Consider the following 19,605-nt stretch of genomic DNA (forward strand, 5'->3'; position numbering starts at 1 on the left):
ATCCAATTTACTAAACACGAATTTCAAAAGTTTAATTTTTATTTTAAAGATCCCTTAAAACATAAAAATTCAAATTCAAATTTATATGTAATAATAGATTGGTAAAATTTTATAAAATATTGTAAATTTGTCGGAAAAACAAATAAAACACTAGTTTCATTTTAGGGATATCTTGTAATTTAACCACCGAAATAGAATTAATAGCAAATATATGCAAAAAGAAAGTAATAATACGATGTTAAAAGTGAAATAATAATAAAAATAATTTAACCACGGTAGAAACACTTCAGAGTTTTCATTGGCAATGAACTCTCAACTAAAAGAAAATCAAGAAGCTGCTTTTATTGATCTTTATATAAAGAATTGAACAGTAATGATCTAAAAAAATAAAAGAACAATGATCCTCTGAATAATAATACAACAATACCTTTCGAAATAGATTGAATAAATACAATAAAAAATTTCTAAATAGTAAATAGCTATAAGAATAATATTATTACACCTAAGCTATGTATGTATATGAATGAATCGAAGAGCAGACCAGTTGAAACTATCGGAGATGAATGAATTGAAGAAGCAGACCAGTTGAAACTATCAGAGATGAATGAATTGAAGAAGGCAGACCAGTTGAGATTATCAGAGATGAATGAATTGAAGAAGCAGACCAGTTGTTGAAGAAGGCAGACCAGTTGTTGAAGATCAGAGATGAATGAATTGAAGAAGCAGACCAGTTGTTGAAGAAGGCAGACCAGTTGAGATTATCAGAGATGAATGAATTGAAGAAGCAGACCAGTTGTTGAAGAAGGCAGACCAGTTGAGATTATCAGAGATGAATGAATTGAAGAAGCAGACCAGTTGTTGAAGAAGGCAGACCAGTTGAGATTATCAGAGATGAATGAATTTGAAGAAGCAGACCAGTTGTTGAAGAAGGCAGACCAGTTGAGATTATCAGAGATGAATGAATTGAAGAAGCAGACCAGTTGTTGAAGAAGGCAGACCAGTTGAGATTATCAGAGATGAATGAATTGAATTGAAGAAGCAGACCAGTTGTTGAAGAAGGCAGACCAGTTGAGATTATCAGAGATGAATGAATTGAATTGAAGAAGCAGACCAGTTGTTGAAGAAGGCAGACCAGTTGAGATTATCAGAGATGAATGAATTGAAATGAATTGAAGAAGGCAGACCAGTTGAAACTATCAGAGATATAAATAAGTTGCAGTGTCAGTGGCATTTGCCGAGTCCCTGCACAGAATTGATCGAGCTTCAACAACTGAACGAGGAGGATCAATATCTTTTTCTTGCACTGCGTTTCCTAGTAATCGCTGCATTTGGGAAGCAAATGTATCATCCAGAATCTGCACACAAAATATAGAATCATTGTGAGATCATAATGATGAATTATTTACATGCAGCAGCAGCACAAAGGACATGGGAGTAGCATATTCTGTTGCTATAAAGAGTAGAGTGGGTGGCAGCATTGAAATTTACATACCCCAAGAGCGTAATATGATCCATTGTACCATACTCTGTTTTCTTTCCTGCCTTCGAGAAACTTCAAGACAATCTGTTTCAAAATAGTGTGGTTGCATTAACTTAGAATATCCTAAATGGGATGTGAACTGTTAGGAAATTTCAATGTGAAGCTGTTTGAATCCTTACAAAAACACTTTTTTTTTTCACTTTTTTAAGCACTTAAAATGTAATTGTATACATGTCTGTAAACTCAAGTTTACCTGTCCCATCCTGTCCCAGAGCCCCCGACACATTGCGACAAATATAGGACCTGTGAAGACCTCGTGCAGGTTCCATATAGAGTCAGTGAGTTGTGAACTTAGCATTTGCATTCTTTCACGAACTTCATGCTCCCCTTCTTCTTCCCTCGTTTCCTCCAAAATTCTTTTCAGCCGTGTATTACGGTTGCCTTGCATCTGATGATGAATTCAAAATTATATTGTGTGTGGAATTGAAGATGATGAGGCTATGTTATTGGAGATTTTTATTCACTAGATTCATCCTTGGATCTAATACCAAGATGGTTTGGAAGAAAAACTTATGACTGAAAAAATCAAAATAAATTCTGTCATGAGAAAAGTATGAAGTGATAAGAGCTTACATTGCATATGAGCTTCCCTACAGTTGCCTGTAAGTAGTTTTTGTACTTCGTCCTCAAAAGAACCGTGATTCCGTTCATTTGCTCTCCAAACAGTGACTTCTTGTCACCCACAACAGGCATATAGGATGCCCAGGACTTCAAGATACCTTCAACTCTAATATGTAGGACATCTAGAATTCTCTTGATGGTATTGAGAAACATTCCCAACTGTTCACAAGAAACGGTAACAAAACGTGAAAATCACATGGAAATATATATTTTTTCAAAAAAGTTAAAACTACAAGTACGATGCATCATACATATGAGACTAGAAGTAGACATCAAGGCTTGGACGAGCATCAATATAACCACAGATAAAGGTGGTACACTACAAGGAAAAGAGGACGCTTACTTGATTAGGAACGGAGTATATTGCCATTGATTGTCTTCTTGTTAGCTTCTGGACATGCATGTTCAGCCTCTTTGGGATGGTATCTTTCAGAGGTGTCAAGATATCGTTGTATTGTTTTTCAAGTGCTTTTAATATTGCTCTCTCTACATCTGCAACAGCCTATATAGAACCACCAACGCAATCAATGTGATCGAGTATGTACAGCAAAAGTATAGGGAATTGAGAACGTTATAAGTTCGCGCGGGCATTGACGAGTATAACAAGTCATTATGTTAAAAAGAAGGTAGTTTGAGCATGATATGCAATTACAATTAAATGAAATGGTAGAATGATGGTGGTCTCTAATGTGATAACAATAATCAATCTTACATTTTCTAGAATCAGTGAATACTGAGGCCACCGATTGATCACTACTTCATACTGAACGAGGGAGTCTCTTATTTTCTCATACATCTCCTCGGCAAAGGGCGAGCTGGAATGATTTGTTGACACACCAGACCATGGAACCTGTGTCAATTGTTCAAATCAAGAAAGTTCGCTTAGAGGCTGAACTGTAACTTTGTAGGAAGGATGAATGAGCTACTAATATAACACGGAGAATTTCTCTATGCAGGCTTGCAATTTTGCTTCCTAAAAAGATACCGAGAGAGAGAGAGAGCGTACCTTTTCTGCTTTACATAGATCCAGCAATGTTAGTTGCATATCCTGTACCCACACCATTATATAGTTGTGGAATAGATTTCTGGAGTCTACACCACCCTGCACAGGACTGAAGGATTCCGTGATGTCAGGAAAAAATGAAGTATCCAACACAATCGTCTCGTCTTTTCAGCTGTAAAATGATCTTTAACACAAACCTGATGTTCCATGATTCAAGGCTTCTTTCAAAATCAGCAGTAGCTACTAAAAGCTCATTTATGTAAGGCAATGGACCAGATGGAGGCCATGCTGAGAGGAATCCTCTAAGCCTGTTGCACAACTCAGTACTGTAAACAGCGGCGGTGATGTTTGACAGGTCAATGGAACTGCGACAAAATGGTAACATGAGCCACGGTATATTCAAGGCACAACCCATATTATAGTAACAAGCATTCTTGTAAAGTTCGTTAAACTTCGTAAGATCTAACAGTTTCATTAACGCATATGTAACATACCTGGGTAGTATATGCTGATTATGAATTTTGATATCAGCCTGTATTTCATCACCTATATGTTTACATAGCTGTTTAATCTTCAAATATGCGGTGGATATGGTAATTGGATCAATGAGAACACCTTCAGAGTTTCCCGAGACAAACTCATCAGTCTCAACCATGTACTTTCGACACCGCTTTTTTGCCCCTCTCTGCAATCATAATAGGAGTGAAATGTTTAGCTTATTCATGTAATCAGAAGAATCAAAGCAGGGAATTTTGCAATGTTTCCACAATAGCATGAAGTTATTATATAGTTATATGTGAGTACAAAAACGGATGGTGGCTCACCTGAAAATAGTTCCTTAGCATATTCTGGGCATCTCGAGAAAGTATATCATGGAGCTGAGTGTAGATTTTCACAGCAGGAGTTAGAGCAGGTGCTGCAGAGTCTTTTATTGGACCAAGTAAATCTGTCAATCCCGTCGGGGAGTTTTCATCCAATGACTTGTAGTTCTCAAAAACATTTGCCAACAGACTCTCAATTTGAGTTTCACAATCCAGTAGTATACTTCTCTGCAAAGAGAATGTACTAATTAGAACCAAAGATACATCATTGTACCCGCGGATAGTTTTTAATGGTCATTCCTCAAAAGAATAAGGAATATGCCATATTGGAGGCAAGAAAATGCAAACGGCTGCGTTTGTATAATATGAGATCGTAAAGCCAATCTATGCTGAATAGGTGAGAATTTATCTCACTGAAGCCACGTTTTTACCAGTTTCATGTTACACACGTTTACAAATTACAAACACAGATACAAATTTTCAATCACAAGCTACACAAATCCATACAAGTTCACACTATACAAACCCAGACTTAGTTTCCTATGAGCCAAATGTGCAATCAGAACTAAGCTTTTGATAAATAAAAACCCTCATTTTCAAGAGATCCTTGCCATCGTGATTACTCTTATTTGGTTAGGGTCAACTAGATAAACATACCTCTTGCCGAGTCAAACTTTTCTCGCTTTTGGCCTTCATTATGGGTTCAAGTAATTCATTTACGAGCTCTAAGCAATCTTTGGTTGGAGTTGCCACATTCATGACATGAGAAAGATATCTGCGTATTGGGAAGAACTAAAGCAAGTCAAAATAAAGCAAAATTGATAGGTCTGCAAGAATATGAATGATTGATCTTCTTAAATTGCTACTCTACATATCCATAATGACATACGTTTAATACCTGATCCTTGTGTATGAGCTAGAAACTCCGTAGTAGTCTGCAAATTCAGTCAACAGCCACTTCCAAAGTCCATCTATCCTAAGATTTGTGGAACAGAAGTGCTGTGCACGCATTGCAGCCTCTAGCACTAAATCATAGGCAAGAGTTTCAACTAAAGGTCCACTCTGTATCATTTGAAAACAAAAGGAACAGTCAAACCCACAATCCATCCATCTTTTTGAACCAAAAGAAAATCCCATTATGTAAGGATATGCCCATTAATTTGCTTCCAAATAAAAGCTTAAAACGTTAGTACTTGTGAGGGGAAAAAATTACCTTCATATGATTAGTCTCGTCACTTGTCAATGTGTGAACAATAGAAAGCTGAATTTTTCCAACACATTCCTGGTCATCATGGTATATGGGCCACCACCGAATTCTATCATTCTGCACATAATGGGTGAAGTCAGTTCATTTCTTATTACTATTGATTGATCAAGTGCAAAAAATTGTAACTGAAACATATTACTTACTGTGTTATCGATCAAGGATGAAACTGCAATCATAGTTCGACCTTGGGTAACTTTTTTAACATCCTGGATTTCTAGCAATAGAGTATCTCCTGGAGCCTCAGGGAAACTGAAGTCACAAAAACATATGATCGTGAGTTAATAACATAGATCTACTAGAAAAAGCAGAATCTTCTGCTAAAGGGGATTGGTGTAATATTAATTCAGAAAAAGAAATAATGTCCTGAGAGCAGTGGTTCATATGTGAGCTCTTTCTTAGCAAGTTAAGCTGGTAAACCAAGTATGAGTAAAAATTAACAGAACTTACAAGACATGGTAGTCTCCACTGCTAGGGTGCAAGCAAACAGCAGAAGCACACTCCACATCAGAGACTTCTGCAGCACTCTTCAACTGAAATAAGCACGATTGTTCTGCGAAACATACAAAAAGTAAATCACTTTCCACTACTGAACTGGAAATTATAGAAAAACACTTATTCCTGTTTTTTCCTGCATGTCATCTATGCCCATACTTATCTTTTGGAAGTATTTGGACTGTCTCACCCAATTAACGTACAAAATTCAGACAATAAATTGGCGCAAATAATAAATAGGACCCATCATTTTCCAACTTGGTGAAAGATCAATCGTGTGTCACAGTTGAAGAAAGCAAAAAAACGAACAAATTTGGTACTAACTACAAACCTTCTGAAGTAGTTGAGAACGAAGCCTCTTTTAGAGAATTTATGCCATTTTTCACGAAAGTTGAGATATTTCGGATATACTCTGCCCCAGCTCGCATATAGATTGAGCTTTTTTGCGAATATGTATTCATCAGTTTCCTCTTTGGTATCAATCTAAGCTTTTTCACTGCCAGTATCAAAACAAAAAATCTTGGCCAATCAATACACCAACAAAATATTGGAAAGGAGAAAAGTTGCTTCGATTTCTAAGACTAGAGAGAGAACCAGCACAGAATTGGTTGTTCACTAAATTGGAACATAGAAAGCAGAGCTCTCAAAAGGAACCAAGTCGTTCAATTTAATAGAAAGTTTGACAACACATAACCAAGTAGCCCTATAGGAGTCTTTGGACAGGGAATCAAACCAAATATATTGTTTAAAATGGTGGTGAAATCTTCTGAAGAATCTTGTACCTTCCACTCTTATCTTTCCAACAACTTGCTTCGGGTTCGAAGTAACTACTTGTTCTGAATGCTCGGTGTTCCTCCCCCTTTCTGTTGGTTGTGCCAGCCGAGGTTGCAATAAAAATTTGTGTAGCCTACATAGTAGTCAATTCATAGAGAGAACCCATAAGAGGTCCAATAAATGGTATCAATAGCTTTCAAATTGAGCAATACTTAGTCAAAATGCACAAGAAAGGGGATCGGTACCCAAAAGCATTTCGAAGAATCAGGCACCCATTGCGTAAAAATTCAGGTGAGTCTGTGCAGCCTCTTTCCCATGCTTGTAGGCATAACCGAATACAAGCATCATATGCAAGTAGCGTTTGCCAGGCATGCTGACCACTGCAATTATGAAACCCGAAATGGGCAAGAATGTTAAGATCAGTAATAACCAAAAGTACCTTGAAGCAAATGATAGAAACAACTAATAAAATAGCTACTTGAATCCAGGCTCAAGAGGAGTAGAATTCAATAATACCTTGTGCTGTAACCGGATGAAGAATCTGGATAGTTTGCTTGCACTTGAGAGATATGAGAATCTTTAGCTCCTGTTGAAGTTCTGTTAACAAAAGAATATAACTGAGAAAATTAAAAGAACAAATTTAAAGGTTCTTTCAGATGAAAGTAGTCCACTAAAAACCACCAAACCTTCCAAAATTTTGGGTGTTTGCTGGAGAACAAGGTTTCCAATCTGTCAAAACGTCTTTACATCCATCAAGACCCTCATGTGCTCGCAATGGGCATCCATTGGCAGTTTGATCAATTTCACTTGAATCTTCAGAATCTCGTCTGGTCTGACTTTCACACTCGGTGCTTGTCGCTTCACCACTTCCAACATCAGCAGCAATGGGAGGTGCACTGGGGGTTCCTGCCAAATCCTCAAAAACACTTCTGTGGACTTGAGGACCCTGCAACGATCAACTCAGTTCAGCTTTCAAAAGGACAAAAGAGATACTCCGCAACATATAAAGAGAAATATTAGGGATTTGAAGGTCTTACACGAGCGCTGTGAAAGTGGACTTGATTCTTGCGCCGACTTCCATGATTGGGAGTGGAAAATTTTTGGGGGAAATTCCTTGCACCCAACTTTCCACCGGGAAATTTTCTTAAATTAACAGGCACCTCAATCCTGAGACCTTCCTTCAAATTCCCTCTATTGATAGAAGATATATTTGAGATTCCAGGCACTTTAATCTCACCGGAATATACGCTAGAATGGTAGCCAAATGCATCTTCATCAAAACCCTCAACAACTGGCTTCTCCAAGAAATCCGAATCATGAAATCGCATACCATCATCATCAGAATAAGCTCCACCATCTTCAAACGGAACCGAAGCAATACTTTCATTAACATCATAATCTCCATCATCGTCGTCGTCGTCATCCAGGCAAGGAGAAGCCAAACTATGAGGAGTAAGCAATCCAGAACGGAATTTCAAAGGAGGCAAAACGTGAGAAGACATGAATCCACTGCCATTAAACGCCAAAGGAGATTTTGGAAATAGATCGGCGCCGGTTCTCTCAGCAAGAGGAGATCGAATTCGAGCTTCATCTTCCACCGGTTTATCCCTCCCCTGTGGAGAAAGAAGCACGGATTGCAAACTGAATCGAATAAAAACAAACAAAAACGCTAGGAATTGCATCAGAATCGAGAGTACCTTTTTTATCCAGTCAATTGCAGTTTCATCAAGGCCATCTGTGAACATCGTGGCCAATGATAAATGTTCGAACGGGAAGGGGCTTCTGGTATAGAAGAGAGACGTTGAAGGAGCACAAGGAAGAAGCTAGAAAGAGTTGAAGTACAGGACAGAATCAAATACAACGAAGACGAAGAAGAAGAAGAAGAGGAAGAGGAAGAAGAAGGAGCGCGACAGCGCATTAGCTCCAGTGGGTCTACGTTTGTTAACGGCTAGTTTCTGGCGCTCTTATTTATTTATTTATTTTAAATAATAATATTATTAATAATATTACGAAAACCAAAAAAGAAGAAACATTTTCTCGATCTATATTTAATTCTTTCGGTCCTTTATTTTTATTTTTGAAGGGTAGTTTAATTACCATTTCTTATTTAGTTTTTAGTTTTTTAAATTTTAATTTATAAATTCTAAAAATTGTTTTTTGTTTTTTAAATTTAATTATAAATGCAAAATAATTAAAAATTTAAAAAAAAAAAAAGAGTAAAACTATTATAAAAAAAAAATATATAATTGTTTTTAGTTGAAATTGATGTGAGTTATGCAAATGGGAAGCGTAGTGTCACAGTCAAGCTTGTCCGACATGCCGGAACCTTTGCCTTGTACTAATTTATTGCTTTCTTTTACCGCTTTCATGTTGTATTATTTCTTTCTTGTTTCTTGTTTTCTTTAAGAGTATGAAGTTTCAGCGATGTCATAGCTACGCCTGGTAGACATAAAATGCCTCAAAATGTATTGTGGGGGATATGACTAATTGTCAACTTCTTAGTTATATGCAGTAAGCAGTTGTAAGCACTTGCTGTTGCCTTTTTGCGTACATTCCCATATCCTATATGATGGCAATTTCAAATTCTCTCTCTTGCCTTCAAAACTCTCTTTTCAAAACCTCTTTTCCCCACTTTCTAAAATCTTCTCTTGAAATCGAGACTCGAGGTTTGTATTCACGTTGTCCCGACCGTAGGTAACTTAACTCGAAGTAGGCTTGACCCACTCAGTGCCGAGAGTGGGTGCCGTACAATCATCAAATCTGCTGCCTAAAAATCGCAATCGAGACCCGAGGTTTGTATTCACGTTGCTCCGACCGCAGCTAACTTAACTCGAAGTAGGCTTGACCTACTTAGTGCCGAGAGTGGGTGCCGTACAATCATCAAATTTGCTGCCTAAAAACCGTGATTGTGATACGTAGCGTGTCTTTTAAGGAAATTAGTAAGCTTAAATTAAATTAAGCTTAAATTAAATTTGACCAATACTACACTCCTCACCATAAAATTCATACATATATTATATTATAAAAATAAAAATTAAAAAAAAAAAAAAAAACACTTCTCTTTTCTCCATCCACTTTTTTGTAAATATTATCTTAGTTTAGTGAAATAAAATTGGCAAAATCTAATTTTTTTTTTTCATTTTTTATTATTAAGATTTATCATATAGATATGTCAAAAGCATATTTGATATACTATATATTAGATTCTTGATGTACCAAGTTCTTAATGGTTTGTTTCAAAATATTCTTATAATGGTTTAATTTCAATACAAAACAAATGATACCCTCACAATTGGTAAATTTACGAACCCAAACGAAATCACGTTTAAAGGGAACTAATCTCACTTACCTTCGAGTGCTCGTGTCTAACTTACTTTCAAATGCTTCTAACGTTCATCCCAACTCAATTTCTAAATTGTTTAGAAACCATTGTTTCGTTATGGAGTGAACAGTTCATTCCCGTCCCATTAATTTCAAACGCCCTTATCGATACAATGAAATGGTATACAATAATGGAAGGCTGAAACAATGGTACCTTTCAAGATTCACCAAACAATTTTGAAATTGATTGGATAAAAGCGCTCAATCAAAACTAGATCAACGGCATTAAGAAACCAAGGCTATTTCCTTTTGGACTTCGCTCCACTTCACTCCATATATAACATCACAGCTCTGAAGACCATTTGCCTAAGAAACTTGCTAAGATGAAAAAAGAAGTACCGGGCGACTTACCAAAGAGCCAAAACGTTACCGAAATCATCCACGGCCTGCGCGTTCAAGGGCGGTGTTGGCTATTTCTAATCTATCTTTACTGATGAAAATAGGTAGTGAACAAAGTAGGAGGAGGTCAAGAAGCCGATGGTGCACGTTGACAACATGATTGCCGTTGCCATGATCAATGAATAACCAAGATAAAGAATAGCTGATACTGGGCCGCTCAAACTCTGCAGCTCAAAGACTAAGTAGTGGATGGAATATAAGAACACGTAAAGAGCAACGGAACCAGAAGCAAAGAAAGCCTTCCACCACCACCGCCAATCTTCCACACACAGATGCATGTAGGTAAGGACGAGTGATACCTCAGCACACACAATAACCAGCAAAGACAAGACTATCAGTAGGAAGCCAAAAACATAATAGAACCTCCCAAGCCAGATACTAGAAAGGATAAAGAAGAGTTCGATGAAAAGGGTTCCAAAGGGAAGGGTCCCAGCTCCAAGAATGAGAAGCCAAGATGGGTACTTTTGTGCAGGAATTTCCCTCGGAATTTGGTTGGTTCTTGCAGGAAATTGAATTTCCACTGCTCGTGTGCCAAAGAACCCTCCCAGCAGGGTGAGTGGCACAGATATGCAAAACCAGAGAGCCAAGAGTTCGAAATATAGTGAGATGGGAATGGCACCCGTACTCTTGCTGCTCCAAAGTATGAAGTTCAGTATTGTAAGAATGACGAAGACAATCCCAGGAAAGAAGCAAGCAACTGACCAGGAAACCGACCGCCACCCTTCCGACGTTCCTTTAATGGTTCTCCATACACGTACACCGACATAACCCGCAATAATCCCAAGCTTTATAAAGAATAATCATCCCTGTCAGTAGCATTCCTCTTGAAGCTGGTGACATGAATCCAAAGGCTGTACAAACAACAGTAACAACTGCCATCCCCAAGATTTGAACGCCATCACCAACCATAACACAGAGGAGCTTCGAACAATCAGGTTCCCTGAACACATCTCCCACCACAAGTTTCCATCCTGAGAGCTCCTCATTCATCTGCGCTTGAGATTCTTTATCCAACTCCTCATACCTTGTCAAATCTCTTCTCACAGTCCTTAAGAATATGACAAAAACTATACTAGCTAAGAAGAAGATTACCATTAGAGAATTTAAAATAGAGAACCAGTGTACTTTGGAACCCTCCATTCTCAAATACGCATCCCATCTCGACGGCCACCGTATTTCACTTTTGACAAACTGCACCTCATAAGTGAATGATACTTGCTCTTTCTCCCTGATAATCTGGGACTTATCAAGTTCTGTCGGACAGTCTATATGTGTGATATTCTCAAACATTTTATACTTTTTCATAGTTTCAGGATCAAATTTATGTTTAACACTACAAGGTGCACCCTGAAATCCAACAATCTCGAATCCAGAAGACTTCTTCTGCTCAGTTCGCGAAATCACACCCATACCTTCTTCCCCAGTGCCAATTATTTCCACACCACTCCCCTCGTACTCATGAACTAAGACTGTGAACTTTAGGTGATTAATGATATAATCATCCTCACTGTTTGATGGTGTATACCCGACTGGAAACCCAGTCCACTGGATTTTAACCCCATTTTGTTGGGTAAATCTCATGGCTGGTAAATTATCCAGTATCATGTTTACCTGATAGAGATCACGGGTTCTCTGTTTCAAAAGCTTCACTTGAACCTCACTCAAAGGCTGGGTGGTACAAAGGTAGACTGTTTCATTTACATTCATGCGAAAACGATAAGGAGAGTTATCGATCTGATCACCCATAAGCAGCTCCCCAAGATTCTCTGCACTTTTCTTGACACCATCCGGTGGTTTGCAGTAGGGGAGACTATAATAATTGAAGGGAAGCTCGGTTTCAATGGAAGTCAAGGAATTAACCTTAGCAAATATAGGATCCCCAGGGGAGTAAACTTTCATGTAGCTTCCGGGAAGATAGAAGGCATCGCAACGATAGGCAAGAAGTACCAGAAACACGAGGAAACCCCAACAGATTGAGGGCTTCCTCGAACTGGAAGAGGCCATTGGAAACTGAAAGAAATGCGGCAATCTCTAACTTAAAAGAACCATTCGCTAGAAGAAGAAAAAAAATGACAGCAATTTAAATCATAAAACAAAAACAAGAGAGCAGCGAGATCTATAAAGAGGAAAAGACATTTCTAGCTACACCTTCTAAACTGAAAATCAGCGAAATTAATTAGAGAACGCATAAGATCTGAGTTATTTAGAGGTTGCATGGAAGAAACAAAAGAGATTCTACGCAAATCTTTCTCAAATAACGAACAAAAACAATCTTAAGAACAAGCTCGGAAAGGACGAAATCCGACTCAATTCAATTTCCACAAGCAGCGATGAAATGAAAAATTATAATCAATTATAGAGAAACACATGCGTAAGATCCATAACTTGGAAACATGCACCAAAAATTGGGCAAAAATCTTGAGATCTAGGTCGAGAACTTACCACAGACAGGGTGCGAGATACTCAGGAAGCGCCACGGACGACACAGTGTGAGAATTTTGCTGGCGGTTCTTGATATTGCGTTCCACTGGGACTTATTATTCGTTTGCTCAAAATCTTATAAACATAGATATATGTTCTTTTGCTAAAATAAATTATTTAAAAATAAATTAAAGAGGAGAATTAGATTTTTTTTTCTTTTTTTTTTTTTTGCTAAAATAATTAGCTTAATTATTTCAACTCTCAATTTCAAAATCCTTTTTTATATATTTTAATAATATTTTTTTAGAAAACAAGTTATTAAAATAAATTGGAAGATTTTAAATTGAATGAAGCGAAAATAATTATGCAAATATTTGATTAATAAGCTAATAAAATATACCTAGAATGTCTTAAATTTTTGTAAATTTTTTTTTAAATAAATTAAATGAAATAAACATTAAAAAAAAAAATACTCGCCGTTCAAAAATGTATCCAGATCTCGCAGATATTGCGCTTACAACCAATGATGATGCTATACCTTCAATAAATTAATTATAAACAAATTAGTATTTGCACTTTCAGAGGGTCGTTTTAGCTCCATATGAAATTCTTGATTAATAATAAGAGAAATCAAATTTTCTCGGTGAATTGTGCATGTTGTTAGTCTTCCTTCCTTCAACCTCTTGCCCCTTCACCGTAATCAACACAAAAGTAAACTGTGAGATCCCAGGTTGGAAACAAGAATGAAACATTTTTTATAAGGGTTCGGAAGCCTCTCACGCAACACGTTTTAGAACCGTGAGACTGATGACAATATATAACAGGTCAAAGCAGACAATAACTACTAGTAGTGGGTTTGAATTATTACATAAATACAATTTTTTTTGTATATAAATTGAACGATAAAATTGGTTGTTTAAAAAAAAAAAAAAACTCAACTTTTAAAGTTGAAATAAACTTTTCAAATTCGGGAGTGTAGTAAACTTAATTCTCTCTCTTCGTCTCAAATCTTTAAAGTAAATTAAAAAAAAAAATTATGCGAAGTTCAACTTAGATAATATCATACTATCGTGGGAATGTGTTGTTGAAACATCATCACTAGCTCAATAGGGATCGAGTTCAATAATCATACGAGCTCTATATATTTTAATAAAGACAGTAAAAAATAAAGATATATAAATATTTTTTAAATGATTAATATTTTTTTAATTGGCTTTAAAAAAGAAAAAATGTCAAACTTTATATAAGTCCAGGTACCAAATTAAAATTAAATAATAATAAATGAATAATTTAATATTTAAAGAAATAATTTGGAAAGTAGTAAAAGCATTAACCAATAGCTTATAAAAAAACTATTTTCAATTACAGTTACAAAAATGTTTTATAAATAATATTAATTAACATTAAATCACAAATTTAGAACCACAAATTCTTGCCCCGAACAAAATAATAATAATAATAATAAATAAATAAATAAATAAATAAATAAATTCCGTCGCTTAATAATAGCCATTGGTTTGGCAGAGATGAGGATTGCCGGGGCCCACTGAAACCCTAGTTTGTTTGCTTGCGTGTACACAACAAAAACATTTAATTTAATTCAAAACCAAAAATATAATTGCGGTAAATTAACAATTATTTTTCCAGTTTCTAGAACAAATTAAAAATAACAAAAATTGAAAACTAATTATTTTTTTTCATTGTTTTTAAATTTGATTTCTTATTTAAATTGGAAAAGAAAATTCAAGACTTTATTTAGATTTTAAAAATAGTTTTAGACAATTAAAAAAAATTATAAATTGCTATTTTTAGTATTATTTTCTAAGTTATTTTACAAATATTTTAAAAAATGTTAATAAACAACTTTTATTTATTTATCTATAAATATTATATTTTCTTTTTAATATATCTCAAAATAAAATAAAATAAAATAATATTTAAAAAGAAAAAAAGAAAGTGTTACAAGCGATTGGGATAGGTGATAGGGGAAGAGAAGGCGATTTATTATCTTCATATCTACTAAGTTCTGACCTCGCTCGATTTTTTCTTGGATTGAGTTGCTTGCAGGCTTCGGGCTCTGGTTGAGGTTCAATCTCGGAGGCTCCATCGCAGCCGTGTTTGAAGTTTTCCAGTTCAAAGGTTCTTTGATTGCTTCCCAACTTGTTTCGTCTTTGATTCTTTTCTTCTGCTCCATTTCTAGTATTCTGTGCCAAAATCTTTGTTTCCAGATTCTGCTGGTTTAACCGTTTTGTCATTTTGTTTTTTTTAATTCAGTTCGGTTGCTTCAATGGCTTCCAGTTCGACGAAGGATGTTGCTGCTGGTAAATTCCTAATTTCATTTGTAGTAATTCCATCTATCAATTACTCATAGTTTGTATCCTAGATTGTGGGACTTTTTCTTTTCGTGAGGGGAGGTGATAAGATAAGGAATCAATACAAGGGGAATAAGATTCGGATTACCTTGTCGATCGAATATCTCAAGCCAAGAACACTTTGTTTGAGATTCGAATCACTCCAGAAGCAAGATCGATCATGTCTAGCTTCAATGATTCTTGTTGATCAAATATCTCAAACACTTGTTTGAGATTCGAATCACTCCACAAGCAAGATTGATCATGTCGAGCTTGAATGATTCTACATGCAACCTAAACTACATAGAGTTGCAAAGAAACTTAGCCATTGGCTAAAGAAAAGCACAAAGGCTTCTTTTACTATATTTTCCAAGTCTCTCTTACAAATACAACAAACATGGCTTTATATAGCCTCAAAATGAAAATTACAAAAGTTGTAACATTCACACTTCATGGCCATAATTAGCCATTATGTAAATGTAACTGAAATTAAATAAAAAGTCTTAAAATACAATAACTCTAAATTACTCTAAATTATAACCCACCCAAAATTTACAACAATCAAACTTTATTCTTCTTTAGCATGAATTGAAACATCTTTTGATAATTTTGACAACCTTTTCTTCACATCTTCATTGAAGTATATTGTATGATTGATGTCTCTTGGTTCATATCAGGAGGATTTGTGGGGGTTTTTTTTTTTTCTCTATCGCTTCATTTTCACATGAAATGAAGGATTCTTCTTCTGTTCATGTTCCTGTTTAGATTTAGGCTTTAGTTTTGAGTGGCTAAAAATGCATATCAAATGAATTGCATTTGATGGTTTCTAGGAATTTTGCTTCCTGATTAATTAGCCTCTCAATTGGATGTTAACTTTGATGAAGCTAAACATTTGAGTGGAATTAGCGTATTGTGGTTTAAGTTGTGAGGTTGCTTGTTCTACGGAGGTAATGGATCGTTTGATAGGCACAATGCAACTTGGGTTCAACTCCCTGTAGGACCTCATCTCTTTAAGCGTGCAAAGACGTAAATATTTGCTGGTTTGTCCACCCTTTTTTACTCTAAATGATTTTTTCTGGCAGGATAAGGATATTAGCCTAGGTTCAAAAGAGCACAAGGGTATTGATGAGTGGAAAGATCAGAGTGTAGGGGAGGTTTTCAATGTTAAGGAGCATATACTGCTGTATAGAAATAATTGGGATACAGAAAACTAACCATGAGTTTTATGTTCTATATCGAAAAGAAAACTTTGGCGTGTAAACCATCTTGGCGCTGCTTCCCCCTACATTCGTCTTCTTAATATCAATAATCCCATTTTATAAGTAAAATCGTGTCTTGAGCTATCCAATTTTCAAGCTTTAAGATTACATAATTTACTAACACAACATAAAGTCAATATACAGGGAAATTAAAGAAAAACTGATACATCTCAGTAATATTATGATGTAAAACATTTTTTTCCCATTTCTTCTTCCTTTTAAATAATTGTAATTTCTTCTGAACTCTTCTCTTTTGTTTAGTTTATTTCTGATAATTCATTATCCATTTGTAGACGAGAAGACAGCACCGTCAGATAGCAAAAATACCAAAAGTGAAACATCTGCTGCAGAGCAGCAGCCAGATAATCCAAAATCTCCCTCAGCCTCACCTCATGGAGGGGAGTTTCCTCCAAATCCTTTTGACTTCTCAGCAATGACTGGTTTGCTTAACGTATGCCATCTTCAATAGACCCGAATCTATGTTGAAAGGTCACTTGTAGGTATATGTATGAGTATATACATATACTTGGAGTTTCAATAGTTAATTAATTGGTACATGCATTCTTAGTTACATGTGTTAGGCTTATACATGAATCATATTTAATTAGATGTATGGTTTTGGTACTTCAATTCAATTTGAGTGGCCAACTTCTGAAACATGATAAGGGAAGTTGTTGTCATCGAGGACCATTTGTTTCCCAGAGAAAAAGAAGACTGAACTCATACTGCCAATTTTCTTTTCACGCATAGAAATATAAAAGAAAGGAACATTTTTTTTTTCCTTGCAGGATCCTAGCATTCAAGAATTAGCTTCTCAAATAGCAAAAGATCCTGCATTCAACCAGATGGCGTCTCAACTTCAGAAGACTTTTCAAGGTGCTTCTGCTCAACCGGGTATTCCTCAGTTTGATACACAACAGTACTATTCTACCATGCAGCAGGTCATGCAGAATCCTCAATTTATGACAATGGCCGAGCGCCTTGGCAATGCACTAATGCAGGTATTTCTTGTCAATTGAATTGAAATACTCTCCTGTTGTTCTCCATTCTCTGTTTACAAGAGCATGTCAACAAAACAATATGATTTGATTTTATGATTTTCCAGGATCCATCTATGTCTAGCATGCTGGAAACTTTTGCAAATCCATCAAATAAGGACCAGCTTGAGGAACGCATGGCACAAATCAAGGAAGATCCAACTTTGAAGCCTATTTTAGATGAAATAGAGACTGGTGGTCCAGCTGCCATGATGAGGTTATGGTTTCTATAGTTAATTATTTCCAATCCTGCATCAATTTTTGGAACAAATTAGTCTACTAAGAAAGAAAATTTTTAGTTCATCAAACTGCTAGTGTTGGTGACAGAGAAAGAAAATTTGCAGACCCTTCTGTTAAAGAAAGAAAATTTGCATTCTTAGGTACTGGAATGACAGAGATGTCTTGAAAAAATTGGGCGAAGCAATGGGTTTTGCAGTTCATGGAGATGCTGCCAATGCTGAAAGTTCGGTTGCAGATGATTCAGAAGAAGTGGGAAATGATGATGAATCTTTAGTTCATCAAACTGCTAGTGTTGGTGATGCGGAGGTACTTGATTGTTCATCACAATTTTTATCCTCAAGGTCCCCTTCATTATGTTCATTTGAAAGAACTATTGCAATCTAATCATCAGATGCAGACTCACTTATAGAGGCATATTATACTAGGAGTTGTCTTAATTAGTGTAACATCACCATATTTCGCAATGTTTGCATTTTAGTCTATGTTGTTTGGTTGTCATGTTTTTCTCTGCTGTTTTGTTTATGTTGTTTAATCTTAATTTAATTATTAAAATAACTTGTACACATGATTCAAAGAGTATAAATATCTTCTAATACTATTGGTAATTTCATGAGAATAGTTGAGATGCATGGAAGCTAATCTACATCCACAGTGCGAGCGTGTTTCTTTACCTCTAGATATGGAATTGTTAATCTACTGAGATTAAAAGTAAATATAGGGTGATATCATGGGATGGCACAATGTCCTTAGATGACGTAATGTAAGAAACCCATGGGGAGCTATTTCTTCCTATCATAATTAGATATTGGGTTATATCTATAATCTATAGTTTGCTGCCTGTCCTTCCCATGTGGCAATACTGCGGCTTATCATTTTTATCTTCAATCTGTTTAAAAAAAGTTTAGAAATTCTGTTGGGGATTATTCAATCAATAAATATAAATGCTGACAAAAACCATTTTTTATTTATTTATAGAATTCCATAAAGATGTTCAAATTTTATTTATAGTAAAACAAATTAATTCATTATCACTTGATAGTCTTTTCTGTTCACCTTAGATCAATTTGTATTAATAAAATTTTAAAAAAAATTATGATTATTGATTTGCCTCAACGAATTAGCTCATCTTATTTCATTTTTCAGTAAAAATGTTTCTCTCCTAAAAAAAATTGTTATCAATTTGCTTCACCCATTTGTCTATTTACAAATTAGAATGAAATAATTTGGAGTTTGTTTCATGACGAAGAATGATGGACAAGAACAAGGTGATACCCAAGGGATCAGAAATAATGTGTCTAATCCAGGTCTTATTTTTGTTTTTGTAAGGGCTTAAAAAATGCACTAGCAGCTGGTGGGAACAAGGACGAAGAAGATTCAGAGGGAAGGACCGCATTGCATTTTGCATGTGGGTATGGCGAGGTATGATTGCTTCTTGTGGGAAATTTTTTTCAAGCCTTTTTGTTATTTTGACTACGTTTCAAATACTTATGTTGAGTACATTTGCCTAGTAGTTCTGATAAATTGATGATGAAAGCTGATGAACTCACTTGAACATGATCTGTTCTATAGGTTGTAGAAATATGTCCTTAAGTTCTGGGGAAATTGATAATGAAAACTGGGAAATCCGTCTTCTTGGAAAATGCTATGATTTTATGGTGTTTTTACACATATTAGGGTGTAACATTGTCAAACATACAGCTGGGCTTTTTGCTAAATTGGTTGTGTTTGGTCTTCCAGTTAGCCAATACTTGTATTTCTTCATTTTATGCTTGATATTGGCCTGATTCAACTTCTGGTATGGGTAAATTCATAGTTACATGTGCTATCAATCAGTTTCCTATACTACAAGTTTTTTGGCATGAATTTGCCTTGTTTTTGTATTTTCTACCATGAATCTGGAAATTTTTGCCTTGCTTTTGAACTGGGGAGATATGACCAATCTTCAACGTCCCCCTCCCCTCCAAAAAAAAAAAAAAAAAAAAAAAAAAAAAAAAAAAAG

General features: G+C 35.6%; 3 protein-coding genes across 3 annotated transcripts in view; 1 reads left to right on the top strand and 2 right to left on the bottom strand.

The window, feature by feature from the left end:
• Window positions 1–1,116: 1,116 nt before the first annotated feature.
• LOC111448102 lies at window positions 1,117–8,436 on the bottom strand. The gene is made up of 22 exons (XM_023087516.1): window positions 8,216–8,436; window positions 7,556–8,131; window positions 7,205–7,464; window positions 7,035–7,115; window positions 6,764–6,898; window positions 6,527–6,651; window positions 6,076–6,240; window positions 5,700–5,802; window positions 5,396–5,501; window positions 5,199–5,309; window positions 4,884–5,047; window positions 4,643–4,760; window positions 3,989–4,213; window positions 3,659–3,849; window positions 3,362–3,529; window positions 3,168–3,273; window positions 2,874–3,011; window positions 2,505–2,663; window positions 2,114–2,320; window positions 1,734–1,928; window positions 1,493–1,564; window positions 1,117–1,355 (listed from the first exon to the last, which is right to left on the bottom strand). The coding sequence occupies exons 1-22, from the start codon at window positions 8,261–8,263 to the stop codon at window positions 1,197–1,199; spliced, it is 3,612 nt and encodes a 1,203-aa protein (XP_022943284.1). The 5' UTR covers window positions 8,264–8,436; the 3' UTR covers window positions 1,117–1,196.
• Window positions 8,437–9,965: 1,529 nt separating this feature from the next.
• On the bottom strand, window positions 9,966–12,851 carry LOC111449107 (transmembrane 9 superfamily member 12-like). Its single transcript, XM_023088974.1, is given in 3 exon segments — window positions 9,966–11,096; window positions 11,098–12,350; window positions 12,741–12,851. Coding segments are annotated over 2 exon segments (1,986 nt in total). The 5' UTR covers window positions 12,303–12,350; window positions 12,741–12,851; the 3' UTR covers window positions 9,966–10,315.
• A 1,835-nt stretch (window positions 12,852–14,686) lies between these two features.
• LOC111449112 (ankyrin repeat domain-containing protein 2B-like) overlaps window positions 14,687–19,605 on the top strand; it is a 6,186-nt gene continuing 1,267 nt past the window's right edge. Inside the window, exons 1-7 of the mRNA XM_023088983.1 lie at window positions 14,687–14,858; window positions 14,994–15,040; window positions 16,623–16,780; window positions 17,118–17,330; window positions 17,435–17,583; window positions 17,747–17,912; window positions 18,933–19,025. Of these exons, the coding sequence (XP_022944751.1) occupies window positions 15,007–15,040; window positions 16,623–16,780; window positions 17,118–17,330; window positions 17,435–17,583; window positions 17,747–17,912; window positions 18,933–19,025 (813 nt within the window). The 5' untranslated portion in view covers window positions 14,687–14,858; window positions 14,994–15,006. The remainder of the gene's footprint in view (window positions 14,859–14,993; window positions 15,041–16,622; window positions 16,781–17,117; window positions 17,331–17,434; window positions 17,584–17,746; window positions 17,913–18,932; window positions 19,026–19,605) is intronic.

Source organism: Cucurbita moschata, unplaced genomic scaffold (genome assembly GCF_002738365.1).
Source record: "Cucurbita moschata cultivar Rifu unplaced genomic scaffold, Cmos_1.0 Cmo_Scf00010, whole genome shotgun sequence".
Lineage (NCBI taxonomy): Eukaryota > Viridiplantae > Streptophyta > Magnoliopsida > Cucurbitales > Cucurbitaceae > Cucurbita > Cucurbita moschata.